The sequence below is a fragment of the Pongo pygmaeus genome, chromosome 7, assembly GCF_028885625.2.
Source record: "Pongo pygmaeus isolate AG05252 chromosome 7, NHGRI_mPonPyg2-v2.0_pri, whole genome shotgun sequence".
In the NCBI taxonomy this organism is placed as follows: Eukaryota; Metazoa; Chordata; class Mammalia; order Primates; family Hominidae; genus Pongo; species Pongo pygmaeus.
This window is the reverse complement of record NC_072380.2, coordinates 133215027-133242401: the sequence shown is the minus strand read 5'-3', so window position 1 is coordinate 133242401 and position 27375 is coordinate 133215027. Positions and strand designations below refer to the sequence as shown.

General features: G+C 33.9%; 1 protein-coding gene across 2 annotated transcripts in view; it reads right to left on the bottom strand.

Moving 5' to 3' along the window:
- MTBP (MDM2 binding protein) overlaps positions 1 to 27375 on the bottom strand; it is an 84190-nt gene that overhangs the window by 10732 nt on the left and 46083 nt on the right. The window contains exons 14-18 of one of the 2 annotated variants that reach the window (XM_054497823.2): positions 20754 to 20915; positions 15730 to 15847; positions 11464 to 11619; positions 8284 to 8379; positions 2135 to 2401 (exon numbers count right to left, since the gene is read on the bottom strand). In XM_054497823.2, coding sequence (XP_054353798.1) covers positions 2135 to 2401; positions 8284 to 8379; positions 11464 to 11619; positions 15730 to 15847; positions 20754 to 20915 — 799 coding nt within the window. The remainder of the gene's footprint in view (positions 1 to 2134; positions 2402 to 8283; positions 8380 to 11463; positions 11620 to 15729; positions 15848 to 20753; positions 20916 to 27375) is intronic. The other variant, XM_063669040.1, reaches the window with a different exon arrangement.

The window sequence follows — 27375 nt, the reverse complement described above, 5'->3', positions numbered from 1 at the left end:
CTATGTTATTACAGTGGTATAATATATAACACTATACCACTATGTTATAACAGTGGTATAATATATAACACTATACCACTACGTTATAACAGTGGTATAATATATAACACTATACCACTATGTTATTACAGTGGTATAATATATAACACTATACCACTATGTTATTACAGTGGTATAATATATAACACTATACCACTATGTTATTACAGTGGTATAATATATAACACTATACCACTATGTTATTACAGTGGTATAATATATAACACTATACCACTACGTTATAACAGTGGTATAATATATAACACTATACCACTATGTTATAACAGTGGTATAATACATAACACTATACCACTATGTTATTACAGTGGTATAATATATAACACTATACCACTATGTTATTACAGTGGTATAATATATAACACTATACCACTATGTTATTACAGTGGTATAATATATAACACTATACCACTATGTTATAACAGTGGTATAATATATAACACTATACCACTATGTTATTACAGTGGTATAATATATAACACTATACCACTATGTTATTACAGTGGTATAATATATAACACTATACCACTATGTTATAACAGTGGTATAATATATAACACTATACCACTACGTTATAACAGTGGTATAATATATAACACTATACCACTACGTTATTACAGTGGTATAATATATAACACTATGTTATAGTGTTACCACTATACCCATTATAACATAAATTCAAGAAAAGTGAACAAAATTTATTGCTATTACTGCCTTAAGTAAGCAATAAACATCATATTATAAAGTTGTTCCTTAGTTCTTCAGATGAGTAACTAAAACATAGAAGGTAATGAATAGCAAACTAGGATTTTGGCTAACAGAGAAAGCAACAAACAATATTGTTATACTCTCTCCCATCCCTCCAATTTACAATTTCTCAAATAAATCAGCTATGCATGCCAAGAGTGCTGCTATTTATATATTTAATACTAATCTGTTAAATACTTATACTTTTCTCTTAAGATAATTTGAACAGAAACACCACAACCTGTATCTTTTTATACCCACGGAACTCCCTTGCAGAATAAGTCATAGTGTTAAAACAAATACAAATAAACTAAAACTGGCTCATACTTCGATTTTCCTAAAATGTTTACATTTGTTCCCAACAAGACCCAAATTTTTCCCTTTACAAGATAGGGTCTTATAGCCCTCAATTCTGCTGACCCAGAGGCCACAGTGTACTTTCCTTTTAGGAACACATATATTTTTATTAGCCACAGGTCAGAAATAAGAAATATGGCTATAAATATAGTACCCCAAATGTTACTGTTGCTCTTTAATTTTATCAGGTATAAAAAGTACCATGAATTTATAAAGTCCTCATAAGAACGACTGAGTTCTTCCATATCAGGGTAACAGTATTCTAACTTTTTTAACTATTCAAAAAAAGATCTGAAAGTTATGTTTTCATATAGTTCATACTTTTTGCAAGGTTTAAATACAATAAGAATTCAAGCCTTGCTTTAGATGCCAAGAACCTAAGTTTGACAAAGGTTCTAAAGATAACATAAATTCAATAAAAATTAGTGTTCACTACATAAACTTCTAACTTCTGATCAAGTATCTGAATATTTTATTTAGTTAGCAAAACAACGCATCCAGAAAAGTTTCATATATTCTATCATTATGTAGCATTTAAAGCTATATTTTATACGTAACAGGTGTTTTAAAAATGGTACCTCATGGAATCTCTTGCTCAAGGGAACAATGCAGGCAGGAAACTGAGGGGAAAGGGAAGTAAGAGCTAATGGGAGAACTCCCATCCCCAAACAGTCTCTTCAACAGGGCAGCTCAGCAGCTTAATCTATGGGGTGAAATCTCCACTGTTCCATGGCTTAAAAACTTTACAATCCATTGTGCTAATGGACTGTATATTAGCATATAAACCAAGAAACTGTGTTTTTTTCCAAATCATTTCTTTTTATAACTTATAAGCAAAATCATCAACAGCTCATAAAACAAACTTCTTGCCATGAAGAAATTAACCTGAAAGACTAATATAAAATAAAATAAAAATCCTCAAGACTAAAATACTTTCTGTCAATATACTATTTATGTGCATGTAATATATCACCTTTTTCTGGGATAAAGGCAATTCAGATCTTTAGATCTCCGTTTCAATCGGGATACTTCAGCTCGAAGTTCATTTTGTAAAACTTCTCCGTCAGGGACACTTGCAGGCTCTGACGAAACTGCAGGAGATGGAAGAGGGCTCAACACAGTAGGTACTGGAAAACTTTCTCTGGTGCAGGTAGTTTGAGTTTCATAACGAATAAGACGAGATTGAAGTTCAGAAAATCCTCCATCTCTTTCCAAAGCTTTTCGGTCATCCAAGCAATATCTAAAATGAGTGAAAGAGCATTAAAATGTAAACCTCCATGAGAGCAACAGACTTTTCCCTTTCAATTAGAAAATAGCAGGACATTTACTTTAAGAGTTCTTGTTTAATTTCCTAATAATTGCTGGAAGGTTGAGTGGCTGGCCTATTTCCCTCCCAAGTTCAGTTTCCTTCTAGTTTGCTATATAACATGGCAAAAGATTAAAAAATGTGAAGTACAATCTGATTTCTCTTTCACTTGTGTTTGTGGGCAACAGATTAAGTTAATCCTTTGGCTTATTTTCAAAATAATACAGTTGCTGTTTTAATGCTTTTTAAAACTCTACCAATGTCTGATTTCTCAGTATGGCTGATATATGACAACATGAACTGCTGACTTCTGTTAGAAAGGGCAAGTTTATTCTCAACACAAAGATTAAAAGGGTATAAAGGCATTCTAAACTGGCTCACCAAACAGCTTAGAACATTTCGAATTTTTTCTTTGAAACTCAGTTCCCACCTTATTAGCTGATTGACAGATTTTCCTTCAAACACTTCGGCTCTCTGTGCATGTGGTTTCTAGCTGAATCTGATTCAGGGCATCAATGAAATGTCAGCTCAGTGAATGCTTCTGGACTCAAAGAAATCCTAGGTTGTTAAGTACAACAAACAAGGATATCAGGAAGATCACCTAGGAGCTGTGTGATCTTGGAAAACTCTTCACTTTCTTCCCTATCTACAACAGCATTAAAAAAACACAAATGGCTTCACATATGTGATGGTAGCACTGTACAAATTAAAACCTTTCTCTGTGATCTGTCATTTTTACCTGTAAAATTCTAAGATACTGCCTAAAATCAGATTTTTGTATCCAAAAGATTTTAGTTCAACTCCCAAGGAGCGTATCATTTCCTGAACATCTGACTGCTTGATGGAGGTTTTAAGAATCTTATCTTTCCCTTGTGACACTTACATATTTGATACAGACTTACGGAGTCAGATTCCATGGATTTAAATCCAGGCTCCTCTACTTATTAGCTGTGAGAACTTGGCCAAATTACTTAACTTTATCTATGATTCTGTTGCTTCATCTGCAAAATGAGAATTACAGTACTTATCTGAAAAAGCTATTGTGATAATTCCTTGAATTGTACACATAAACACTTAGAATCAGTGCCTGAAACATGCAAGCAGGGCAGTCAAGAAATGTATGTTACTATTATTGTTATCATCATCATTAGATTTATTTTCTACCACAGTAAAGCTGGCAGTATGCTGATAATATGTAGCACAGCCAGAATGTAAACCCAGGTTGGTGACTTCAGAGCCTGACTTTAACCATTTTAGTATACTATCTCTATGTAAAGTGTAAGAATCATCTTACTCCTGTTCAACACATGGCTGAGCATTAGAACCATCTGAAGAGCTTTCAAGAAATACTATGTGCTCAGTGTTTCTGATTTAATTGGTCTAGGGTAATACTCTGTCATTGACAGTTTTAAAAATCTGCCTGGGTGATTCTTAAAAAACTACTCATATCCATAGAAACAGAGTAGAATAGTGGTTATGGGGATGGGGAAGGTTATAGAAAGATGTAGATTAAAGGGTACAAAGTTGCAGAGTTATGTAGGATAAATAAATCTAGAAATCTAGCATATAGTATATGGACTATAGTTAATCATATGTACTGTATATTGAAAATTTGCTAAGAGAGTAGACTTTGGGTGCTCTCGGCACACAAAACAAGAGGTAACTATGTGAGATGATAGTTATGTTAATTTGCTTGGCTACAGTGATCATTTCACTATGCATATGTACATCAAAACATCTTATTATATTAAAATTAATTATATGTAAATATTAAAAGTACACACTTTTTAAAAAGCCTACCTAGATGATTCTAAATTATAACTAGGACTGAAAAATCTCTGATCTACTCAGTTTAATTTAACAGGTGACAAAATTGAACTCTAAATCTGAATGTGAGTTGGTGGCAGAGTAGGGAGTAGAACGTAGGTCTCTGGCATCTCTCTAGCTAATATTCTTTCTCTAGTCTGTTGCTTAAGAAACATATTTCATTAAAAACCAGAAGCAATCCTAAGGGTTACTGATAAGTCCTACTTCTATCATGGATAATTGGTAGAATCTAGAGTAAAATTAGAAACATGAATTTCAAAAGTCTGGCAAGAGGCAATATAATGCCTGATAAGCTTGAATACAGAAAATTTTTGAGAGAAAAGATGCATATTTTGATTCTAAGATGAATATTTCTTTCTACCTTAAGATTTTATTTCTAAGATGCAGATTTTTTTCTTCCGTTTTTAACATCTCTTGATCACAGCTATTCATAATGTCATAGCTTCAACTGAATTATGCACACTGTACATGTTGATGTTAATTGCCATTTAAAATATCTTTAAAATGATTATACTATGACTTGCCATCGGAACAAAAATTTACTTTGTAAATTAGAGAAAAGAAACAGAGAGGCAGGGGGCAGGGTGTATATTTGATATTAGTGAAGTAAAAATTTATTGTTGGATGAATGACTACAATTCCATATTTTCTTACAAAACAATCAGCAAATGATTTATGGGTCCTAACAAAGAAAAACACCCATAAGACAATGAAGCTGTTTTTGTTTTGTAAATAAGAAATAGACAAAATACTGCCTATCACAAACCAACCAATACGAATTAAGGCAGAAGGAACTGCCAAATCTCTTGGAATAGATGAAGGAAATTTCAAAGCAATGAGAGCCTGGTGTGATCAAATGATTGTCAGAGTATGACAGCAGAGTTTAATTTGCTGTTTAATAAAACAGTGCATTTTACAATTAATGGCATCTTAAATTCCAGGATAGGGTAAATAAGTGAAAAAACAAGCCAACGGTGGTTAATATTTTATTTTGCCTTAAAAACATTGTTTTGCTCCCATTGCAATTAACACATTTTTTCCAAATATTCCTTTGTATCAGAGAGAGCTCCAGGGTTCTAAAGGCCCACAACAACGTAAGAGAACTTTCTTTGTAGTTTCATATTTACTTTAACATGTTACTTGACTTTGTTTCTAGTCCATAATCTATGTTGAACATAAATCGGCTCTCATACTATACACCCAAATCTTCTTGAAAAAAACATGTTTCTGAATTCATGGTGCTCACCTCCTACAACTTTGTCAGCCTAGTCTCAATGTCCCCAGTTTAGTGAGCATAAATTTACAGTAAAAAAAAGTGAGTCACAGATTTGTTTATTTGTTTATGGGAGTAGGTAGGTAGTAGAGAAGAGAATTACTTTTTACAGTGAATCAGAATTTCATAACATTGTATGTGTATAAGTTAATAAAGCTCTGTGTAGATTTAAGCCCTTCAGGACACAGTACTCAAATAAGTCTTAATTTAATATTTTGATAAATGATCATGAAGAACACATCCTTGACAAATTTTATAAATTTGTATATATCAAGATTTTTTCTATAGTAAATTAAAAACAGCAGGGAAAAAAAAGAGTAGCGAGATGGAGACACAGAATAAACAAAACTAAATTAAAATTTTGGGAGAAATAATCTAAATAAGATTATATGTTGGACACTTTAGTCAGCAGTTAAAATGTAATTATTGTAGCTTATTTTATTCAAATCAGTGCTTCAGTGTGTTTATAGGGCCGAAGAAGTGAAAAACAGATGTGTCCTGGGGTATTCTGGCCATGTAGCAAAGCAAATGTTAATATTAGTACATTTTCTCAACAGTGAACACTATTTTTCATAATAATAATATAAACACTGTTGACTGGTTTCAACTTTCACATTCAAATTAAATACAAAATACCTAAAATTTTTAATTAGTTTCCTTTAATAGATTAGGAGGTCCTAAAATTCTTATCAAATAAAGTGGGGGAGATACTGCTTTATAGCTGATGGAATAAGAAGAAGTTTAAATGTATATATATTTAAAAACATGAAAGTAAATAGCGGAGAGCTCAACTTGAGAGGAACCAAATCTTCATAGCAGAGTCAATATTTTATATTGTGACAGTTAAAAATATTGACACAAGGGTATTTTTTAAAATGAGAGATAACCACCAGGGAAACTAAACCAAACAAATAAATTTTTTTTTTCTTTTTTTTCCCTAAAAACTGGGACTGCAGGTAGGTGGTAACAAGGAAAGGAATTGTTGGTTTTCATTATAAACTTTTCTATAATGTTTAATTTCTAGGTCTTTAATAAAATCAAAAGGGGGAAAACAGAAAAATATATCCTATTAATCAAATGTTTATATAGTAGAACAAGATGTTCCCACTTAAATTTAATAAACTTAGTATAAATGAAAAGTAAAATTTTGGGCTGGGTGTGGTGGCTCACGCCTGTAATCCCAGCACTTTTTGAGGCCGAGGCAGGTGGATCACTTGAGGCTAGGAGTTCAAGACCGCCTGGCCAACATGGCTAAACCCGTCTCTACTAAAAATATAAAAATTAGCCAGGCGTGGTGGTGCATGCCTGTAATCCCAGTTACTCGGGAGGCTGAGGCATGAGAATCACTTGAACCTGGGAAACGGAGGTTACAGTAAGCCAAGATTGTGCCACTGCACTCAGCCTGGGTGAAAAAGTGAGACTTTGTCTGTAAAAGAAAAAAGAGAAGTAAAATTTTGTAATCAATGCATAGAAGGGTATATGGCTAAAAACATAGTTTAAGTAAAAGCTTCAGCTAAATTTAAGGCTATTTGGGAAACATCCCTACCTTTTTCATGTTAAAGGGAGAACAATAATCCTCTCAAACAAGAAATTCTTTAGTCAAATAGCCGAACTAAAAACATGGATCAGGTGGCATTTCTTATCTTTTTGTAATTTAGTAGTTATCTCCGAGTTGCCTATCTGTTGTTCACAGAACAATTTAAAAATCTTATCTTACCATTTAGATTCAAATTAGCATTTCATACAGGACTTCTTTTAGAAATAAATCATTATTGAATGGTATACTTCATATTGCTAATTTCAAAGTCTTCAAATTCTTTTTTTTTTTTTTCTTTCTTGAGACAGGGTCTCATTCGGTCACCCAGCTGGAGTGCAGTGGCATGCTCATGGCTCACTGTAGCCTCAATCTCCCAATATCAATCGATCCTCCTGCCTCAGCATCCTGAGTAGCCAGGACTACAGGCACACACATACACCACTATGCCCAGCTAATTTTTGTATTTTTTTTGTAGAGACGGGGTTTCACCATGTTGCCCAGGCTGGTCTCAAACTGCTGGGCTCAAGTGATCCACCTGCCTCGGCTTCTCAAAGTGTTGGGATTTCAGGCGTTAGCCACCGTGCCTGGCCTGAAATCCTTATTTCAACTATTTTTCACACAGACAGATATTTAATGTTGTTGGATGTATCGATATTTCATTCCTTGTTAAAGTTGAATAGTATTGCTTTATATAAATATACCATAGTTTATCTATTTTCCTATCGATATCCTCCTAGGCTCTTTCCAGTTTGAGGATATTGAGAATTAAACTATTACATGCATACTTGTATAAGTCTTTCTCTTGGAAAAATATCTAGTATTGAAATGCTGGGCCCTATCCAACAATTTCTGAGCAACTACAATGTAATTGGTGACCAGGAAATATTAATGTGACCCACAGTGTGAATATACATTTATAACATAGGGACCAAAACAATTTTGATTAAAATATCCAGTAACTAATAACAGGATGCTTAAATGCTGTTAAGCTGATTAATCATCAAATAACTTCTTCAACAGAAGACAAATTATTTTTGTATGCACTGCTTTGCTTTTTGAGGTTTTTGACATATCCTCTTGGTCTCGTCTCAATTTATATCATTTTATTAAAGTCACTCTTCACACAAGAGAGGCTGTATCAACAACATACAGAAGAGTAAAGTACAAATAAAAACTTACTCAATTCCATGATAATGACATACTGAGGCTTTCTCAAAAGGTAAGACCTGAAGTTTCCCAGGACTAAGTTCTGGTGTCAAAACAAAAGTCTTTTCCCTGAAACAAAAAATTTTTCATTTGTATTCAAAGTTTATTTACTGACAAAGAGAAAGTTAAAGAAAGTATCTAATGAAACAAATCTGACTTTTTCCTCTACAATTGGAATTTTATATTGGATAAAGTTTAAGGCACACCAGAAAGTATAAGAAGGAAATGAACCAATGTTAGGCCTTGGCTTTCATCACTTACATTTTCTGTACCTCAATAAGTTATGATGTTATTTATTGCACAAAACTATTCTTTGAGAAATGGGTAAAACAAAAATGGAATATGATTTATAATGGAAATTCAAGAGGCAGTATTATTTCTTTCTTTTTTTGGGGGGGTGCGGTGAGGACAGAGTCTCACTCTGTCGCCCAGGCTGGGGTGCAGTGGTGTGATCTCAGCTCACTGCAACTTCTGCCTCCCAGGTTCAAGCGATTCTCCTGCCTCAGCCTCCTGAGTAGCTGGAATTACAGGCACCCGCTCCCATGCCCAACTAATTTTTGTATTTTTAGTAGAGACAGGGTTTCACCATGTTGGCCAGGCTGGTCTCAAACTCCTGACCTCAAGTGATCCGCCAGCCTCAGCCTCCCAAAGTGTTGGGATTACTGGCATGAGCCACTGCGTCCAGCCAAGAAGCAGCCTTATTTCTGGAAGATTTTTTCCTTGGTAGAGTAAACTAACATTTAGGCATTTAGTTAAATCCTTTTCTGCAGGGGAATAATTAAAGTCAACTTGAATCTTTGGTAACAATAAAAGTATTTACTTCCTACTAAAACACATGCGGGACCCAGATCTTTCTTTGCTTGAGAATGTAGTCATTGACACCTACTTTAAGAGTCAGCAACTTTTTAAATATCAGAGGGTATAGGGACTAACTGCTGAGTTCAGTTCTTTTTCTGAAGTAGGTTTTCAATCAACTGGCATGTTAGAACTAATCATATGTCGAGTTTACATAAAATATTCATGCTCAAGCCTTTCCACACCTAGAACTACAGAGATATATCAAAATCTGGGAAAGAAGAGGGTCACTGCAATTAGATTAAGCTCTCTGGATTATCCTGATAGGTGCCATCCTTCTCTGAGCTGGAAACCACTGTTGTAATGAAATGGATCATGGTCCTGAAGCTCAGAAGTTCAGGAAATGGGGAAATTATGCAACAGTGGTCTTTAAATAGTTAATAGGTAAAATGAAATACCCGGGGCTTGAGTTCAGAAGAGTTGGAAATGGTATGTAGAAGGGCAAGTAAATAGTAGAGTACTAAGAATAAATTTGCTATCACATTTTCCCTCCTACGGCATTAGTAATGAAAAGTGTCCTGCCACTGAAAATTATCTAGGGTACTATGATAAGCATTTGAAATTATTACATTAAAATATAAAATTCATGCCAATTAATGAATCCTAAAAAGCAGACATTATATTCAAATGCATCAATTTAAATTATTCCACAAAAAATAACATTAGTAAATTACAGTGACCCCAGTATTTCGATGATTATTAAAATAATTTTGTAAAATGGAAATCTTTAAGTATCTAGCTTTTACTTCTTTCCTTTAACATATTGTCTCTCATTTCTCATATCAATCGCCCTCAGCAACCTTACCTTTTTTTGTTTAATTTCACTCACAAGTTTTTCTTTCTAAAATAAACATGTTGATAAATGTGTTTTGTCAATGTGTATTATTTCCTTGGTATATACATAGGAGTCATGTTTGTACTTTGTTTAACACAGCATTTTGGATGGCTTCTTGTGCAGGTAAACATTTAATAAGAGCACATAGGTTCCTGATTTATTACCATGAAAACTCATCCTTCAACTCTAATGTTAACAGAACATACATTGGATAGCCATGCAGTTCTTTACTAACACTGAAGAATCACATCAAATTTTCCTAAATAAATCACCTACAATTAGTTTCCAGAAAGAACTAACTTTATCTCCCCTACAATGCATCTAGAAAGACATTCTGTCAAAAAGAGTACAACTTACATAACTAATTCAGTTTAAGCAAACCAACTGACTCTGCCAGTTTGTGCTTAATGATTTGAAAGGACAGTAATCCAATAACTAAATAGATGAAAACATGTATATTTCTTTACTTTCTTGATTCCCACAACAAAAGGTTATCAATCTTTCAAAGTTATGAGAAAAAAATTACTCCAAAATTATATAATTTTTATGTCATTAAAATCATTAAGTCATTAAGACTCTCAAATTTTCAGTTGCTCTTTATCTCTCTCTCTAGTGAACATGCACATAAAGCAATAATGTTCCAGCAATATTTCTGAGATATAACTGCCTTCAAATAACTCCTTTCCAAAATTCACCTTCAAAGGCAATTATTTATCACAGTATAATTCCAGTTAAGCTTATAAAAGTGATCAAAGTGATCTACAATTTTTAAGGTCTTTTGGAAGGTTTTCAAAATAATGAATTAACAATTAAAAAGACATTAGAGTAATTAGTAAATTATTCAATTCCCACAGGTATTTGATGTCACAATTTTACAGGCAATTTTGTCAAAGTCAGCAACGTGCAGCATTTATTAACTAGTAACTTAGTGAAAACTGTCTTGGAAGTCAAATTAGTTGTAAATTATTCACGTAGACACTGAATTCTTACTTGGCAATGTCATAGTTTCAAAAGCATTTTTGTTACACTTTCCCGTTCTTCAGGTGAAAGGCCATGCTTTTTGCTATTAGGCATGCCTGACAATGCTCATGCTGAGTAGTGGCAATATCAACACTAGAGTAACACAGAAAAGAGAACTAAAAAAAAAATTTTTAAGTTAAATTCCAATTTTTTATTAGAAAGTATTGTCCTTTGCATACCAAATAGAAGTTACTGACTTCTACAGGGAATATGGTGAGTTTGCTTTTCTTATTCCTGTTTCTCTTATATTCAATACCACAAAACAGTAGGATATTTTGCCAAGGTAAAAAGTGAAGATTAAGGCCAACAGACAAACATTGGGATCAAACTTATAAATTTTCCCTGAGTAGCATAGGGCATCAATTAACTAAGGAAATGAGACACAATTTTATTTAAAAGTAATTTTTAAAAAGTTAACTGGAAATTATAAGTTTATAACCTACCCCTTTTGAATCGGTAAAGGTTGAAGATCTCCAATGGGTAATCCATCTGAGGTAAAGTACTTCAGCAATTCTTTAGCATCCAATAATGTGATTGAGTCCCGAGGACCCTCTTTGTGGCCCAGCAACTGTTCAGATGAATGAGGTAATGAACCAGTTCTGGGAAAATAATGTTATGCAGATTTATTAAAAGTGAATTCAATCCAGAGAGAAGCCAGAGTCAAAAAGAAAAAAGCATAGTCAGGAAAAGAAGATGTGAGCAGAAACCAGAAAAACACACCAGGAACACTGGAGAATTAAACATTTACGACAGACAATAAAGTAAAATATTTGCAAATAACTTAGTTTCTAACTATGTTTTAAAAAATCTTTAGGTCACAATAAAACTTGCAGTTATCATGTCAACAAGTAGTATTTTAACTACTTAAAAGAAACATAATTACATTATCTATTAATGATGGCCTATTATTCACTGGTGTGAAGTTACCAATTCTATAAAACTTAAATCTAAATTCTCTTGTATGTTCTGAAACCCCACAATACTATAAATTTTTGAGGGAAGTGACTGAATGTTCCAATTGTCCACGAACTGGAAAGATTACTTGAAGCACAACCATGAAATGAGACAATAATCAGAAATCTCCCCAAAGTCTCTTGTAGCCATGATTATGACATTATGAATAAGCACTGAATCATTATTATATACCTGAAATACATGCAGGACTTTATATTTTTCAAACTACTTTACATATAATATATTCTTAATCCTCACAAGTTTCCTTGAAAAAAATGGAATAGGTCTTATCTTAAAATGAAATAATAACTAAAAATAAGTACTTTGTAAAGTGAAAATCGGCATGCCAAGCTTAAAAAGCAATCATTATTCCTACTTGTCAAGTAAAGATGCTAACATACAAAAGGTTACATTACAGACCCAGGGTGATACAGCTATTTAAAATGATAGAACTAGACTAACTCCAAATTAGTTACTATTTCTACTCTATCACTCTACAAATGAAAAAAAACTCACAGAAAGTTTTAAATACTGGCAAGTGAAAAACACTGTAGTTTCAATTAGATGTTTCCAGTTAGAGGTTTCAGTTAGAGGTTTCATTATGCACTGAATCACAGATCACCATAGCTCTGTTACCATAGCATAAATAAAATATTTCAATGTCTGCACAGAAAATTAATTTCCTAACTTTATATTAATTCAACTATTTCCTGATTATTTTATTACTCAAATTAAGCATAATTACTGATAATTACATGATTGAAATGTTGACATTACAGTTTTAAACATATTTCTGTACATTAAGAGTCAATAAAATACTGACAGTGCCTCTTTCCTCTTCCCATTCCTTTGTTTTTAAACTGAAAATATTAATCTAATAAAAACAGTCAACAAAACACTCAAATTTTCTCTGGACTTCATACTCCAGCAGGGTAGGAGCTATACAATGATTTTAATTTGTAAAGATACAGTGCCTGTCTCAGTGTCAGTGGTGATGGCCCAGAATAAAGCCCCTGTAATTTAGTGCTGGGTGAAGCACCAACGCTTCCTGCCTGCTGATACCCTTAAGTATGCCCTAAAGTGAAGCCTAACAAACATTCTCTACCCCGGCTCTCCCTTCTCCTAACATTAATATCAGTGAGAGACGTGGGGAACAGGACTAAACCTATGGAAAGAAAATACATGCCAACTACCTACAGAAAGCAACATGGCCCTAAATTCCTAGTTATGAACAGACAATCAAGGACCACCAGACACTGGAGAAAAATTACACATAAGAGAAAAACACCAGAAGAACAAATAAAACAGCTGCAAATGAAAATGAGACAATTCAAGAAACAGATAAAACAAGTTTAAAGAAAATTCTAATTAATATCCTTATAGTACCATTTCAAGTCTTATTAATAAAAGAATAGGTTGCTAGAAAAAATACAGCAGAAGAACAAGAGAAAATTATTAGAAATTTAAAATATGACTACCAAAAATTTTAACAGAAAAGATGAAACCAAAGGTAAAGGAAATTCCCCAGAACATAGAGCAGAAAAGTTAAAGAGATAGAGTATTAAGAAAAAAACATATTAAAAAACATCAATCCAGAATGTTTAATATTAATTAAAATAGGTATTTCAGAGAGAAAGAAAAAAAGAAAATGAAGAGAAGAATAGTATTGAAGAAATAATAAGATATATCTCAGAGCACAAAAAGACAAAAGACTTGAATCTAAAACATCTCATACCATGGCCTCTTGTAATTTCAGAACATTTAAGAAAATAGAAAATTGTAAAAGTTTTAGAGACAAAATAAAATACCTATGGAGGAACAAAAATCGATCTGGCATCAGACTTCTCTTTAATATATGAAATCCAAGAAAATACAGAACTAATCTAAAACATAATCAAAAGAAATACCAGGATAACAAATATGCAGGTAGAGTCAGCCAAGTTAGAGTAGGAACTCAGAGAGAAGAAAAATAAAATTAAGAATTGTATACTGCAAATATCATAAGGTTTAGAGACAGAAGACAAAAAGGGAAGAAAAATAGGGGTGTTAATTATTCGTCTTTCCCAGTGGGAAGTTATAAGATATGATCTAAAATTGGTAGGCAAGAAATTGAGGTTCCCTCGTGGGCAACCTGTCCTTTTCTCGCTCTTCTTTCTTGTCTTTTCCTGCTTAACCTATAAACACCAGGGATTCTTAAGGAGTGGTCTTAGCCTCCATTTCTTTTTGCCTCATAATCTTACCATGTGACTCATCAACCATCATGTATTTGGAAACCCCTACTGAAGATAACTCCAAATTGAGTGAGTTCCAGATATCCCCACAGTCCACTTGTTATTTCCACTTGGATAATTCATAGATCAAACGTATCATCCCTAAAGAAGAATTCTTGATTTTTCTCCCCAAAGCTGTCCTCACCCTAAGTTTCCACCCATCTACCCCAGAAGAACACCACTCACTCAACTGAAGCAGAAATCTAAATGATCTTCAACATTTCCTTTCCCTCTATTCCACATCTAATGCATCATAGGAAGCTTTTCACCAGCTTCCCACCAACGTGTCTCCCAAATTTGTTCCCACTACTGCTGCTAGTTTGAAATCACAGTCATCTCTCACTTAGCTTACAGATAGAGCCATCTGTCTCTCTGCTCTAATCTCTCCCTCCTGCAATTTATTTGCCGCAAGAAAGCAAAATTTTTGCAAAATCATATCCCATCACTCTTTCATATGAAATCCTCCCACCAATGCACTTACAATGAAATCTGAACTGTGTATGAGGACCTAGTTGGTCCTGTGTGACTGAATGTACTTCACCCATTTTATCTGTTACGTCTCAGCTCAAATGTTAACATCCTCTAAGACGTTAAGAGACCCCTGACCATCCACCTCACCTAAGTGAGTACTACCACTTCCTTCCCCACAACAAATAAAATTATTCTCCCCCAGTCTTTTTATTTCATTCATTACACACATAATAATTTACAACTATTATATTTACTTGTCTTGTCCCTTGTTTTGATTGCTGCTGTCATTAAAAGCTAAGCTCTAGATGAGAGGGGCAGTGCATAGCTTGTTATTCCTCATATTCCCAGCGCCTGACACATGGTTGGTACTCAATAAATGCCTGTTTCATCTGTATGAAACAAAGCTACAGCAAGTAATAAAATACTATCCATGGAGAAGCTAAAAATAAAAATGTGATTTGTAATATTTGGGAGAAAAGTAATGTAAGAGAGCTTAGCTTCTCCTCTTTTATTCCATCATTTAACTATTATGTACTAAGGGCCTACTATGTATTGAACCAAAATAACAAAAACAAAACAAAACAAGAAATCCTGCCTCGTACAGCTCATTAATAGGCACTGTATAAATGTATATGAATGTAAAATAGGAACAGATCAAAGTGGTTCAAATGAGGCAAGTACTTCTACTTCGTTTTACATGTTCTTGTAGTAAGATTTTCTTATATCTTCATATACTGTGTATGTCTATGGAAGATGGTCTGAAAGGCTATACACCAAAATGTTTACTGTGATGACACAGACCTAGAAGGTACAAGTGCAGGGCAGAGCAAGATGAGCACTTCCCTTTTAATTGATATACTACTCTAGTGATTATCTATTCACAGTAAGTATGTATTTATTTTATAATAAAACTATAAACTGCTTAAATCTCATAAACATAATTTGACTACTTTAAAAAAGAGTTCATTCAAATTACTGAGCTATCACATGCTTTACTACAGATTCAAGTATTACCTCATTTTTTGTTTAGTTTTTTCAAAAGTTTCCAAATTTTGAAGAACATGCCTTTCTGGCCATTCCAGAGGATTGGTTTCCATTAGACTTGAGGAATTAGGTTCCACTGGACTAAAATCTAAAGTGAAAGAAATACACATAAGTCTGAAAAGTATTAACATACTGAATTTTGCTAATGTGTATTTATAGACACATACATACGTGTGTGTGTATGGGTGTCTATAAAGGCATACTTATCTTAGGCATTTATTAAAGACCTCTCTGATGGCCTAAACTGTGCGAAAGGCCATAGAAATGTTTGTTGCAAATAAAAATAAAATATCACCTCATAATAAACATTATAAGCTAAAATTCACAAAATTGAATTAGCACTATTTAGGACTCCTACGGAATAAAAGCATAACTTTGCTATTTTGGGTGAAAACAGTTCTAAATGAAAAGAAGATAACTCTACTGTAGAGAATATATTGGCTATTCTGTGTGATTTGCATACTAGAAATAGGAATTAGCACAAGTAGACCAAAAAATTACATTGTTTAAAAAGAGATTACCTTATTCTGAAAACTACAATAATAATAGATAAGTTATGATGTTCTGATGTTCTCTCGCAGAAACCAAGATGCTTAAACATACACACCTTCAAATCACTAACATTCAATGTTATTTTCTACTAATCAAATATTATATGTAAGAGTGTGCTTATCTTTCTAGATAACATGCCGCAGTGAACTAATATTGAGATTGCTGATAATATTGGGATTTTCAATGAAAACCTAAAGGGACAGTTTCCGTTCTTATTAGAAATTATTATTAATAGTATTAATATATTCAAACTGTTCTAACACTGGCAAAATTACTAACTGTGCTACTTTTTGGATTGCAAAACTATCTGGTTTTAGAATTGTTTTGAACATTGTCTAATAAACTCATTGAAAATTATTGAACATTAGCTATTTGACTATCAACATTAACAAAAATACTCATTTTATATTTTTGAGAGGTCTGAGGAAATAATGATTTGGTAAAGGAATTTTTTTTTTTTTCCAGAGACAGTCTCACTCTGTCGCCCAGGCTGGAGTGCAGTGGCGTGATCTCAGCTCACTGCAACCTCTGCCTCCTGGGTTCAAGCAATTCTCCTGCCTCAGGCTCCCAAGTAGCTGGGATTATAGGTACATGCCACTATGCCCAGCTTATTTTTGTATTTTTATTTTATTTTATTTTATTTTTTTTTTTTTGAGACGGAGTCTCGCTGTCGCCCAGGCTGGAGTGCAGTGGCCCGATCTCCGCTCACTGCAAGCTCCACCTCCCAGGTTCACGCCATTCTCCTGGCTCAGCCTCCCGAGCAGCTGGGACTACAGGTGCCCGCCACCACGCCTGGCTAATTTTTTTTTGAGATGGAGTTTTGCTCTGTCACCCAAGCTGGAGTGCAGTGGCGCGATGTCGGCTCACTGCAAGCTCCGCCTCCTGGGTTCACGCCATTCTCCTGCCTCAGCCTCCCGAGTAGCTGGGACAACAGGTGTGCGCCACCACGCCGGGCTAATTTTTTGTATTTTTAGTAGGGATGGGGTTTCACCATGTTGGCCAGGATGGTCTCCATCTCCTGACCTTGTGATCCGCCCGCCTCGGCCTCCCAAAGTGCTGGGATTACAGGCCTGAGCCACCGCGCCTGGCCTATTTTTGTATTTTTAGTAGAGAAAAGGGTTCACCGTGTTGGCCAGGTTGGTCTCGAACATCTGGCCTCAAGTGATCCATCCACCTTGGCCTCCCAAAGTGCTGGGATTATAGGCGTGAGCCACCACGCCTGGCCCGTTAAAGGAATTTTTAAACAAGAAACATAAATGAAAATGAATGCAAACTGCATCTTATTTTCCTTTTACTTATTAAACTATTTAACCTTGAATAGTTTAAAATATTTTCAATACCTATATTGAACTGCCCTATATAAACACCATCCAAATACAACACTTCGCATTTTTTAGTAAAGGCGGTGAAATGCTATGTTAAAAAGTAATGAGCTTTATAATAAAATAACATGCTGCTGAATATTCATGTGGCTTTCCACTAAAAGTATAAAGAAAAAAATCACTTGCATTTCTGCACAGCTTCATGCTATGAGTTTATAAAAGAATATAAGCAATCTTAAATAACAGTAAACATTAAATTGTTCCTAAATATAACAATATAATATACAACCTAAAAAATAAATTACATAGGCTAAATATTAAGAAATAGGTGAGAAAACATTCATATGTGTCATGTCTTTTGTGGAATCATTTAATACAATTCTTACAATAAAATAAAACACAACATTTCATTTATGTGGCAGTCAAAACGCTGGGCTATGCTGACAGCCAAAAAGCACAAAGGCTCTCTGAGAAACCTAGAACACTGCTTTAAAAAAAAATCATTTTAAAGGAAACACAGAAATAGAACAATAGAACCAACACAACAGGGAAATAGGGAAAACTGACCTATAAAATCACAAATCACAGCAAACAAAAAGAGATGACATTATGTGGTTAATGAATTGAGGCCATTATAACCTTACATACTTAAATATGAATAAATCACAAAGAAAATGTTATATTGCAAATTAATAAAGCAAGAATTATAAATAAATGCCAGAAGATCCTTTTTAAGTGTTTGAAGTAATAAAATAATGATCTGATAGAATTACCTGGAAAACTTACTTATGCAGTGTGTTGATGTGTCCAATGGGCCCATGCAAAGGAGACAGTTATTGTAGTTATTGTATTATGAGTTCAGATATCACATTTGACTTTGTCAAAGTCTTTAGCAACTTTGTGACAATGTGTAAATAAATGGTTATATTAGGCATTTTCTACATACTGACTTGTCACTTGTTATACATGGCTAGAGTTTTTACCAAAAAATAAGCAGATTAAATAACTTTATTAATTACTAATAACTCCTAACATGCATGCTTGCAAATGAGTCAGAATATGATATATAATTGGCCTTAGTGTTTCTTTCATTATGCAATTTACAAGTAGATGTATTTATTCAAATCAAAGCAACAAAAGATGTTAAAAATCACAACTTCATTCTTAGGAGTCATGTTCAAATGTATAATCTGTCTAATTTCAGTTCAGGTTCTAAAAATCTTCCAAGTTTCTTTCATTTATTCAATAAATACAATCTTAAAATGTGATCCAATAATTTGAAAAAAAAATTACAGGGAGAGAGTATAACATAAAACAACTGAAACTGGGGAAGGTCTGGGAAAGCCTCTTTGAGAAAGTGACATTTAAATCAAGATCTGAAGAATGCATCAGTTAATCAGGTAAAGGCTGGAAGAAAAGAATTCCAGGCAGAGGACACTGCAGAAAGAAAGAAATGTAACATGTCCAAGGAAAGAAAGGACTTCCTGTGGTAAAAAGGAAACAGAAATGTACTGGTACTAGAATAAGTATGAAGCCAGATGCCATTTAAGGTTTTTACAAACCATATGAAGGATGATGCATTCTATGTGCAATTAGAAGCAATCAAGAAGGTCTGGGCAAAGGAGTGACATAATCTGACTGTAGATTGTGTTCATCCTTTGCTCAAACCTTTTTGATTTTAAGATGAGCTCTCCTGCAGCTCAGTGTGTCAAGGGTCCTTTGTACAGGTAACTCTAAGATACAGATCCTTAAACTTATATAAAAGCCCTAGCAATTATTTGAGCCCTTCCTATCTTTCAGCCCTTATCTCCAATACAAATCCTCTGGTAAGCCAATCTCTCTCTTGATCTCAGTTTGCTTTTTCTTACCTCCATGACCCTGAATATGGTGCTTCTACCTGGCAAATCTTATCTTCCCTCTATCTAGATCTTCTGCATCATTCAAGACCTACATCAACTTCCTTGGCTCCTAATCAGCCTTCATGACTATTCTACCCTACTTGTAGTTCTCTCCTCAAAACTCATATTTATTTAACCAGCACTTACTTTATACTAGGCAACTGCCTAAGCAATTTAGGAATAATTAATTTAATCTTCATAACTACCTATGTCATCCCTAATTTAAAGATAAAGAAGCAGAGGCACGAAGATCAGAAAACATGCCCAAGGTCACATAGCAAGTAAGCTGCAAGTCTTGCTCCAGAGTCCATGCTATAACCATGGAGCTATGGTCTCTCACTTATTGAACACATGCCCCATTTACAAGTAATCTAAAAATGTCTCCAGCACCTTTCAGATTACTCTGTATGCTATTTAACTTGGGTACTGATATGCAATGGTGATGATAATGATAAAACAAATAACATCTTTTTTGGTACTTGTGTTCTAAGTGTTTTACAGGTATCAACTCATTCAACCCTCACAATAACCCTACTAATCCCCACAATAATCCTAATAAGTGGGTTGTATTATTATTACCATTTTAAACATGACAAAACAGGCAAAGAGTTGAATAAGTTGCCTAAAGACATTTGGTTAGCAAGTAACAAAAGTGAGATTTGAACCCTGACCATTTAGCTCCACAGCCTGTGTCCTTAAATAAGGTTATTCAAATTCATCGCAACACTGGAACTCAGGAAAGCAGAAAGAAATACAACTAAATAATGAAATGATTTCCAGCTGTCTCAGTGAAGTCTGACTGTTCCTCCCCTATTGAATGTTAAATGTGTGTCATCTTATCATATGGACTTTTACCTCTATTAAATTTACTATGTAGATTTTGCTTTCCACACTTTATGGAAATGTAGCTTAATAGAAATTCACACATTTCAGCAGCTTAAAGAGCGGCATCATCTTAAAGTGCTTCTTCCTCTGCCCAAAAACAATTACACTGAACATACTTAATGAAAAAAGTTACTAGAAAATTTATAATGTTTAAATAATGAGTAATACAGTTCATCACATATACATACATACTTGTATCTATATAAGTATCTATTATTATTTAAATTTGTGAAATACATTTTGATTTGACCAATACATTTTATAAGTTTTAATAATAAATGTCAATAGTTTCCACACACACACAAATAACTAAAATTTAAAGTAATAAAAAACTTACCATTTAATATATCGAAGGTTTTAATTTTGTCCATCTTTCTTAGAATCATTTTAGGAATCACAGCATCAAAATAATCTAAAAAGTGTTTCCTTGTGAGTACTAACAGACTTTTGAGTTCAGCAACAGAAACTGTTTCAGGCTGCTTTGCCAACTTTCTCCTTTCTATAAGACAAATCAATACAATTGACTTATTTTTTATTCTCTTTGGAGCTCATCTACTACTCTTTTGTGGAAAATATTTTCAGACGTAAAACAAGTGAATTTCTCTAGTAAATCAACATTCCTGTTTTCAGGATTGTAGGCCTTCTTTCACTTTAATCCTATTTGTAGATAATGGGAGAATTTCCAGTTATGTGAGATAAACAGAAGTAATTCATTGATACTATAAGTTGATAACAGATAAAGGCAGGTTTACTAAAGCCTTCAGAAATATATTGCAGAGCATTAAAATGGTCTTATGTTCATGGTTATGTAGAAATAAAACCTGTTAGACTTTCAGTTAAATATGGTAGCTTGGCCACTTCTGTTTCTTCTTCTCAAAACCTAAAATCACAGCAAAGAAATAAAAAGGGAGAACAAAAGAAGGAATGATAAATGACATTTTTTCAACAAATTTTGGAAGACATAAATGACAGCTGAGTGGTAACTGAGTCTGCAAAGTAGAGGAAGAGCCACCTTGGATGCCTGTAGAGAGGCACTACCAAGGAGTACAAAAGCTGGTGGTGAGATGCTGGACTGAAACAGGACTGGATGTAGCACAAGAAGTTAGAACTGCAGGTCCTTCCCCTACGCAACCTATTCCTATTAGACAGGCAACACTGCTTGCATTTTTTTTTCTTTTTTGTTTTTGTATGGAACATCAGGTATACGAAAAGATAGTATTGAGGCTGGGGTTAAAACTAAGGCATTAAGGAAAAAGTCTATTCATTGAAAGGTTGGACTCCAAGCCTTGATACCAGAAAGCTAACATCACAAATGCCCCACTGGAAATATCAGAGGATTCTCCTTTGGTTAAACTGAATGCTGTCAGAGAAAAGAACTCTAGATAGCAAGGGGTGGACTTAGGGGTAGAAGCTCATGAACAAACTGTTGAATTGTCACTTCACCATACTATAGTGAAGCTTGACAGATATTACTTTAGAAGTTAGCATACAAAACCTCCATTTCAAAATAGGATGGAAACAAAAGAATCTCCAGACATTTAAGGAAAGGTGTTGAGCGGGAGAGGCAGCTCTTTATTTCCCTGTGCAAAGATTTGATTCAGTTAACACTTTCAGCTCCCCCTTCCTTCCCATCACTCACTGAGCTAGTCATGAACAAAGCATGCTCTGATAGATTCTTCTGACTTTCATCTGAGTGAGCAAGTCTTCAGTATGTATTTTCTCTGCAGACTTCTGCTGCAGGGTTGGTCTGCAGTTGCCTGGCTCTGACAGCCATTCAATGGCAAAATTCGATGCTGGGTTTATGTATGAGAAGGCCAGCTTGGCCATAGATCTAAAAGCCATATCCTTTAGTACAGCTTTCGTCTATAATTTCTCTCCATCTGTATATTTCTTACATTTATTTTTTAGTTGGTTCAAATGTTGGGGGGAGAAGTGGGTATTAGTCATTGGAATCCCAAACTAAAAAACATCCAAAAGAGAGACTAAGGCAAACAAACAGAAAAAAGGGAGTCCAGCAGAAACAAAAGCATTGTAGAAAACTAAACAAAGTTTGCTATAATTTTCTCATAGACATATGAGAAGATACTGCACCCATGAAATAAGTACAGGATGCTTTGATAAAGAAAAAAAAATCAATGAACAAAAAATGACTCTAAAATTAAGCACACGAGAGATCAAATTTCAAAAATTCCATAGAAGAGCTGCAAAATAAAATGGAAGATATCCCCCCAAAACTAGAACGAAAACATAGTAATATGAAACTAGGAATGGAAATCAGGCATTCTGTCCAGAAAAGTCAATATCTAGTAAGAGCTCCAGAGCTTCAGAGAGAGAGAGAGAAAGAGAAAGAGAGAGAGAGAATAGGAGGAAGAAAATTATTAAAAGGATAAAAAAAATTTCAGATTTCAAGATATGACTCTCCCATTTAAATTGCCAATCAACTACACGGTTCAATAAATGGGGCTGGTGGGGAAGAGGGGAAAGATAAACACAGTATGACTCAAAGTAAACCTTCTAGAGACAATGCTTCTGGAGACAAAGTTTCCAGAAAGTGGGTAAAAAACAAACAAACCAAAATTAGTTTACCACAAAGAATAGGAATTATATTTGACTTCTCAACAGAAACACAGCAAAGCAGAAGACAATGAAGTAGTATCATTGAAATTCTGAGGGAAAATGATTTTTAACCTAGAATTTTATTAGTGAAGTAAATAAATTTTCAGACATGCAAGAACTCAAAAAATTTATGCTCCATGAACTTTTGCTCAAAAAGTGACTGGAAGAAGTGCACCAACCGAACAAAGGCATAATCCAAGAAAAAGGAGAATAAGGGGTCTAGGAAAAAGAACATTCCAAAAGAAGAAAAAAGGAAAGGGAAATCTTCAAGATATTAGCAAGATATAAGCAATCAGTCCATAGTCGAGCAAAATATGAAACACTCCAGGAAAGAAAACAATAGAGAAATAAAAAGGAACTGATGTATTTGAATACACAATGAATGTTAATGATAGGAGTGCAGCAGAAATGTTGGAGCCTCTGGAAAAACATAACAATGTTTTGTCTATACAGAAGAGTAGGCAAATTTAAAATAAGGTGATTATCAACCATAAGAAAAACAAAGAATTATATAAGAGAGATCTGATCATCATCATCATTTATTACATGGCTCAGCAGTAAACTTATTTATAAAATTGTAATAATATTAAAGCCAAGCACTGATTTAACCAAAATTCATGACTTCACTTTAAGAAGCAGAAAGAGAAAGTGAGGATTATGTGGGAAAGTGAAGTTTTTATCTTCCATAGTTAGATGTTAAGATAATGCCTGAAACTGGTAAATCAAGAAATAGCAGCACACCTACATTATTTGTATAGGGGTCTACATGGAAGAGCTGAGGATAGCTGTCTGTGAACACAGGGACTGAAAGATGGGGAGGCATGGGTAGTGCATTGCTGTTTGCCACTTGAAGCTTTTTCAGTATCATTTGATTTTTCAAACTATATCCATGTATTACTTTGATAAAAATAGTTCATTTTAAAACACTTCTAGACTAGTAACATTTTCTTCTACAATAAAATAGTAACCTAAAAGTTCATAGAGAATTCAACAAAACACACATTTATTAATTTTAAGAGCTTACTGCCTAAAAAGCACTGTACTGTGTCCTTAGACACAGAGGATTAAAGCATTATTACATGACACTACCTGAGGTCAGCACATAAATAATGCAAGGGAGTAGAATAAGAAGGAGGCAACCAGTGTCAAGGTTCTACTTTAGAACATCAGCTTCACGATACAAGCCTCTGTAAAATCCTGCATCACCAATGTGGACATTGGTAGGGTCCTTCCAAATCTGACCCAAGATAACTAACATGGCTTCCACAATCAAGAATATTAGTAACAGTAAAATGAGAGCTGTAATATATTCTGCCTCTATTACACCCTCTTAGTGAGAAAATCATAAGGTTCATTGTCTTTTTCTGCACAATCTGCTGGGAGCCATTCTAAAACAAAAAGTTACCAATGGTTTGGTTTTATCTGGAAGATGTACATAGTAATCTGCTTCAGAAATTAGCCCCTATGTTTTTATTAATGTTAAAAATATACTGAAATCTGGCCGGGTGTGTTGGCTCACTCCTGTAATCTCAGCACTTTGGGAGGCCGAAGCAGGTGGATCACCTGAGGTCCAGAGTTCGAGACCAGCCTGGCCAACATGAAGAAACCTCATCTCTACTAAAAATACAAAAATTAGCTTGGCGTGGTGGTACATGCCCGTAATGCTAGCTACTTGGGAGGCTGAAGAACAAGAATCACTTGAACTCGGGAGGTGGAAGTTGCAGTGGGCCAAGATCATGCCACTGCACTCCAGCCTGGGTGACAGAGCAAAATTCTGTCTCAAAAAAAAAAAAAAATTATATATATACACCCACACACACACATACACACACACACTCAAATCTGAACCTGAACCTGACCTATATTTATTAAACCTGTCAATTATATTAAAATTTGAAGAACAGAATAAGAATTCATATTGACCTTAATGATTAAGAAATGGAGAGAGAAAACAGATAAAGTTTACAAGTTATAAGCAGGATAATTTACCTAGGTAAAACATAATCTTCACACAAATGAGTTTGCATATAAGTGGCAGATAAATATTTGAGAGAAAAACATTGGACTAAAGTCTAAAAATGAGTCAGCATAAGAATGCTATTTTCCTAAGAAAGCTAGTAATAACTAAGGATTTATTAAAGAAAAATGTAGAAGCAGAACATCCAAAGGAATCAGCAGGTCGAGCATAAGTTTTGCACTGTGTTTTATAAATTTAACAAAGATGTAGGGAGCTCAGAGTAGAGACTGCAATACTGGAGCAAAATGATAATACTGCTGTTTTCATACTTATCTTGCATCATACTGAACAGTCTTTTATTTAAAAATTCTTCAGCATTCTTAAGCCTTTTCTTGAAAAATCAGTGAAACAAGATTTTTAATATTTCCAAATACAAAAAGTTATAAATTACCAACAAATTTGGTAAAATATAAGTCACAAGCTTACAAATTTTAAATATCATTCTAATTAAATAGTATTAGATATAATTTTCAAAATAAAATTAATGAAAATAAACTAATTTTAAAAATTAAGCCCTAACAAATTTTATTTCGTGTTATTTTAAAAAACAAAGTGCCTCAACAGTGTTATTAGTGAGTACATTTTTGAGTACATTTTTGTGCAAATTTTTCTAGCTACTCTTTCTAATTTAGTATTAGAGAAATAGTGGAAAAAGAGTAACAAGTCTACCCCGTGTTTTGTTGATAATTTGAGGAAATCTTTTTGAACAAATTTTGTTTTTCTGTAAACACTATAATCTCTGTATGGATACTGAACCACTAATTTTTTTCCAAAGAGAGCTGTTCCCATTATATTCTTTACTTTTTATCATGTACAAATAAGTTAACTGCATTACTTTAAGTACTTTTACATTCACACTTCAATTATTTGAAAATCACTGAAGTAGACACTTAAGACATGCTTACATTGGAAACTTTCTTTTGCTGTCGTTTGCCTCTGCAAATGCCTCTGCAAATGCCTTTTGAGACACAGGCATTCTAAACAGATGCATCTTTGTCTCCAAGTTTTTAATCCAGTATTTACTCTCTGGGTAGAGAAGAGATTTGTTCAGTAAGTATTTTCATCATAAATAGATTAACTGGATCATTTATCTGAATCAAGATTTAATGCTTCCGATTGCAAATTGGCCATTTCATGGACATACCCAGAGCTAGTGTCTCTAGCAGCAACCAGCTCTAAGGTCTTCTTCAGTTTCAGATTCCCACCTTACTCTTTGCCCAGTCTAGTGGCATCCCTACGATTTTTTTTTAGCATTTCTGTACTCTCTCTTGCCCTCTCACCAACTCTGTTGAACTTTTCACTCACACCTCTAGGCAGCAACCTAGTTATAGCTGTCATATTTCCCTTTCCACACAACCAGGAGGGATGGCCCTCTTGGGGTTAAGTCTTCTCCTTTCACAAAGAAGAGATGCACCAGCTTCAGAAAGGTCCTTGCTCTTCTGACAGTTTTTCTGTTTGGAAAGGTGAGGAACAGAGGTGAAGATGAATCAGTGGAGATGTTGAAGGAACTGAGTTATAAAAAGCTGCCAGAGGGGCAAGGAAATCAGGGCCTGACGGGTTTTTGGCAGGAATGGAGCAGAGTTAAAAAATGAATAATACAGCTGGCTGATGTCTGAAATAAACATTTTATAACCATAACAATACTGGTATTTCAGTATATATGTGTGTGTATGTATTTATGTATTTGTTGGTTATAACATGTACTACACTTTATTAAAAATGATTTGCCTTTCTAATTACACTTTCCTTAAGCAAACATCATTTTCTTGGTTAAAAAAAAAAACACCAATGGTTAGAGGAGCTCAAGACTAAACGATTACCCTGGATTTTTACAACTGAAAAAGTCTGCAATCTTTACATGAATAATTGAGACCAACTATTCTAAAATTATCTTCTATTGAATAGGTAGGCTACTGAATTCACAATTTTTAAATATGTTTTTAAACAAAAGAATGATAGTTCTTATTTTATAATATATGTAATATATAATTCGAATAACTTTTTTTATACATACAACTAAGGAGGACTCACAATTTGAATCAATTTCTTAGAAATTACATAACAATAAATAAGTTCAATTAGGCAACAAATGAATGCTTAAAATTTATATTAAAAAATAAGACTGATAGCCAAATTAACTGTAAAAGAGAAAAAATGTGAAATTATGACTCTTTTCTGAATAAGATAAATCTATAATGCCAATGTCACTTAGTACATGAAATGTTCTTACTTATTATTGATGATCATTATTAAACTCTAAGAATCAATGCTCAAGGTAACACATTAATTTCTCTAAGACTTGCATTTTTTCCTATTTGTAGCATCC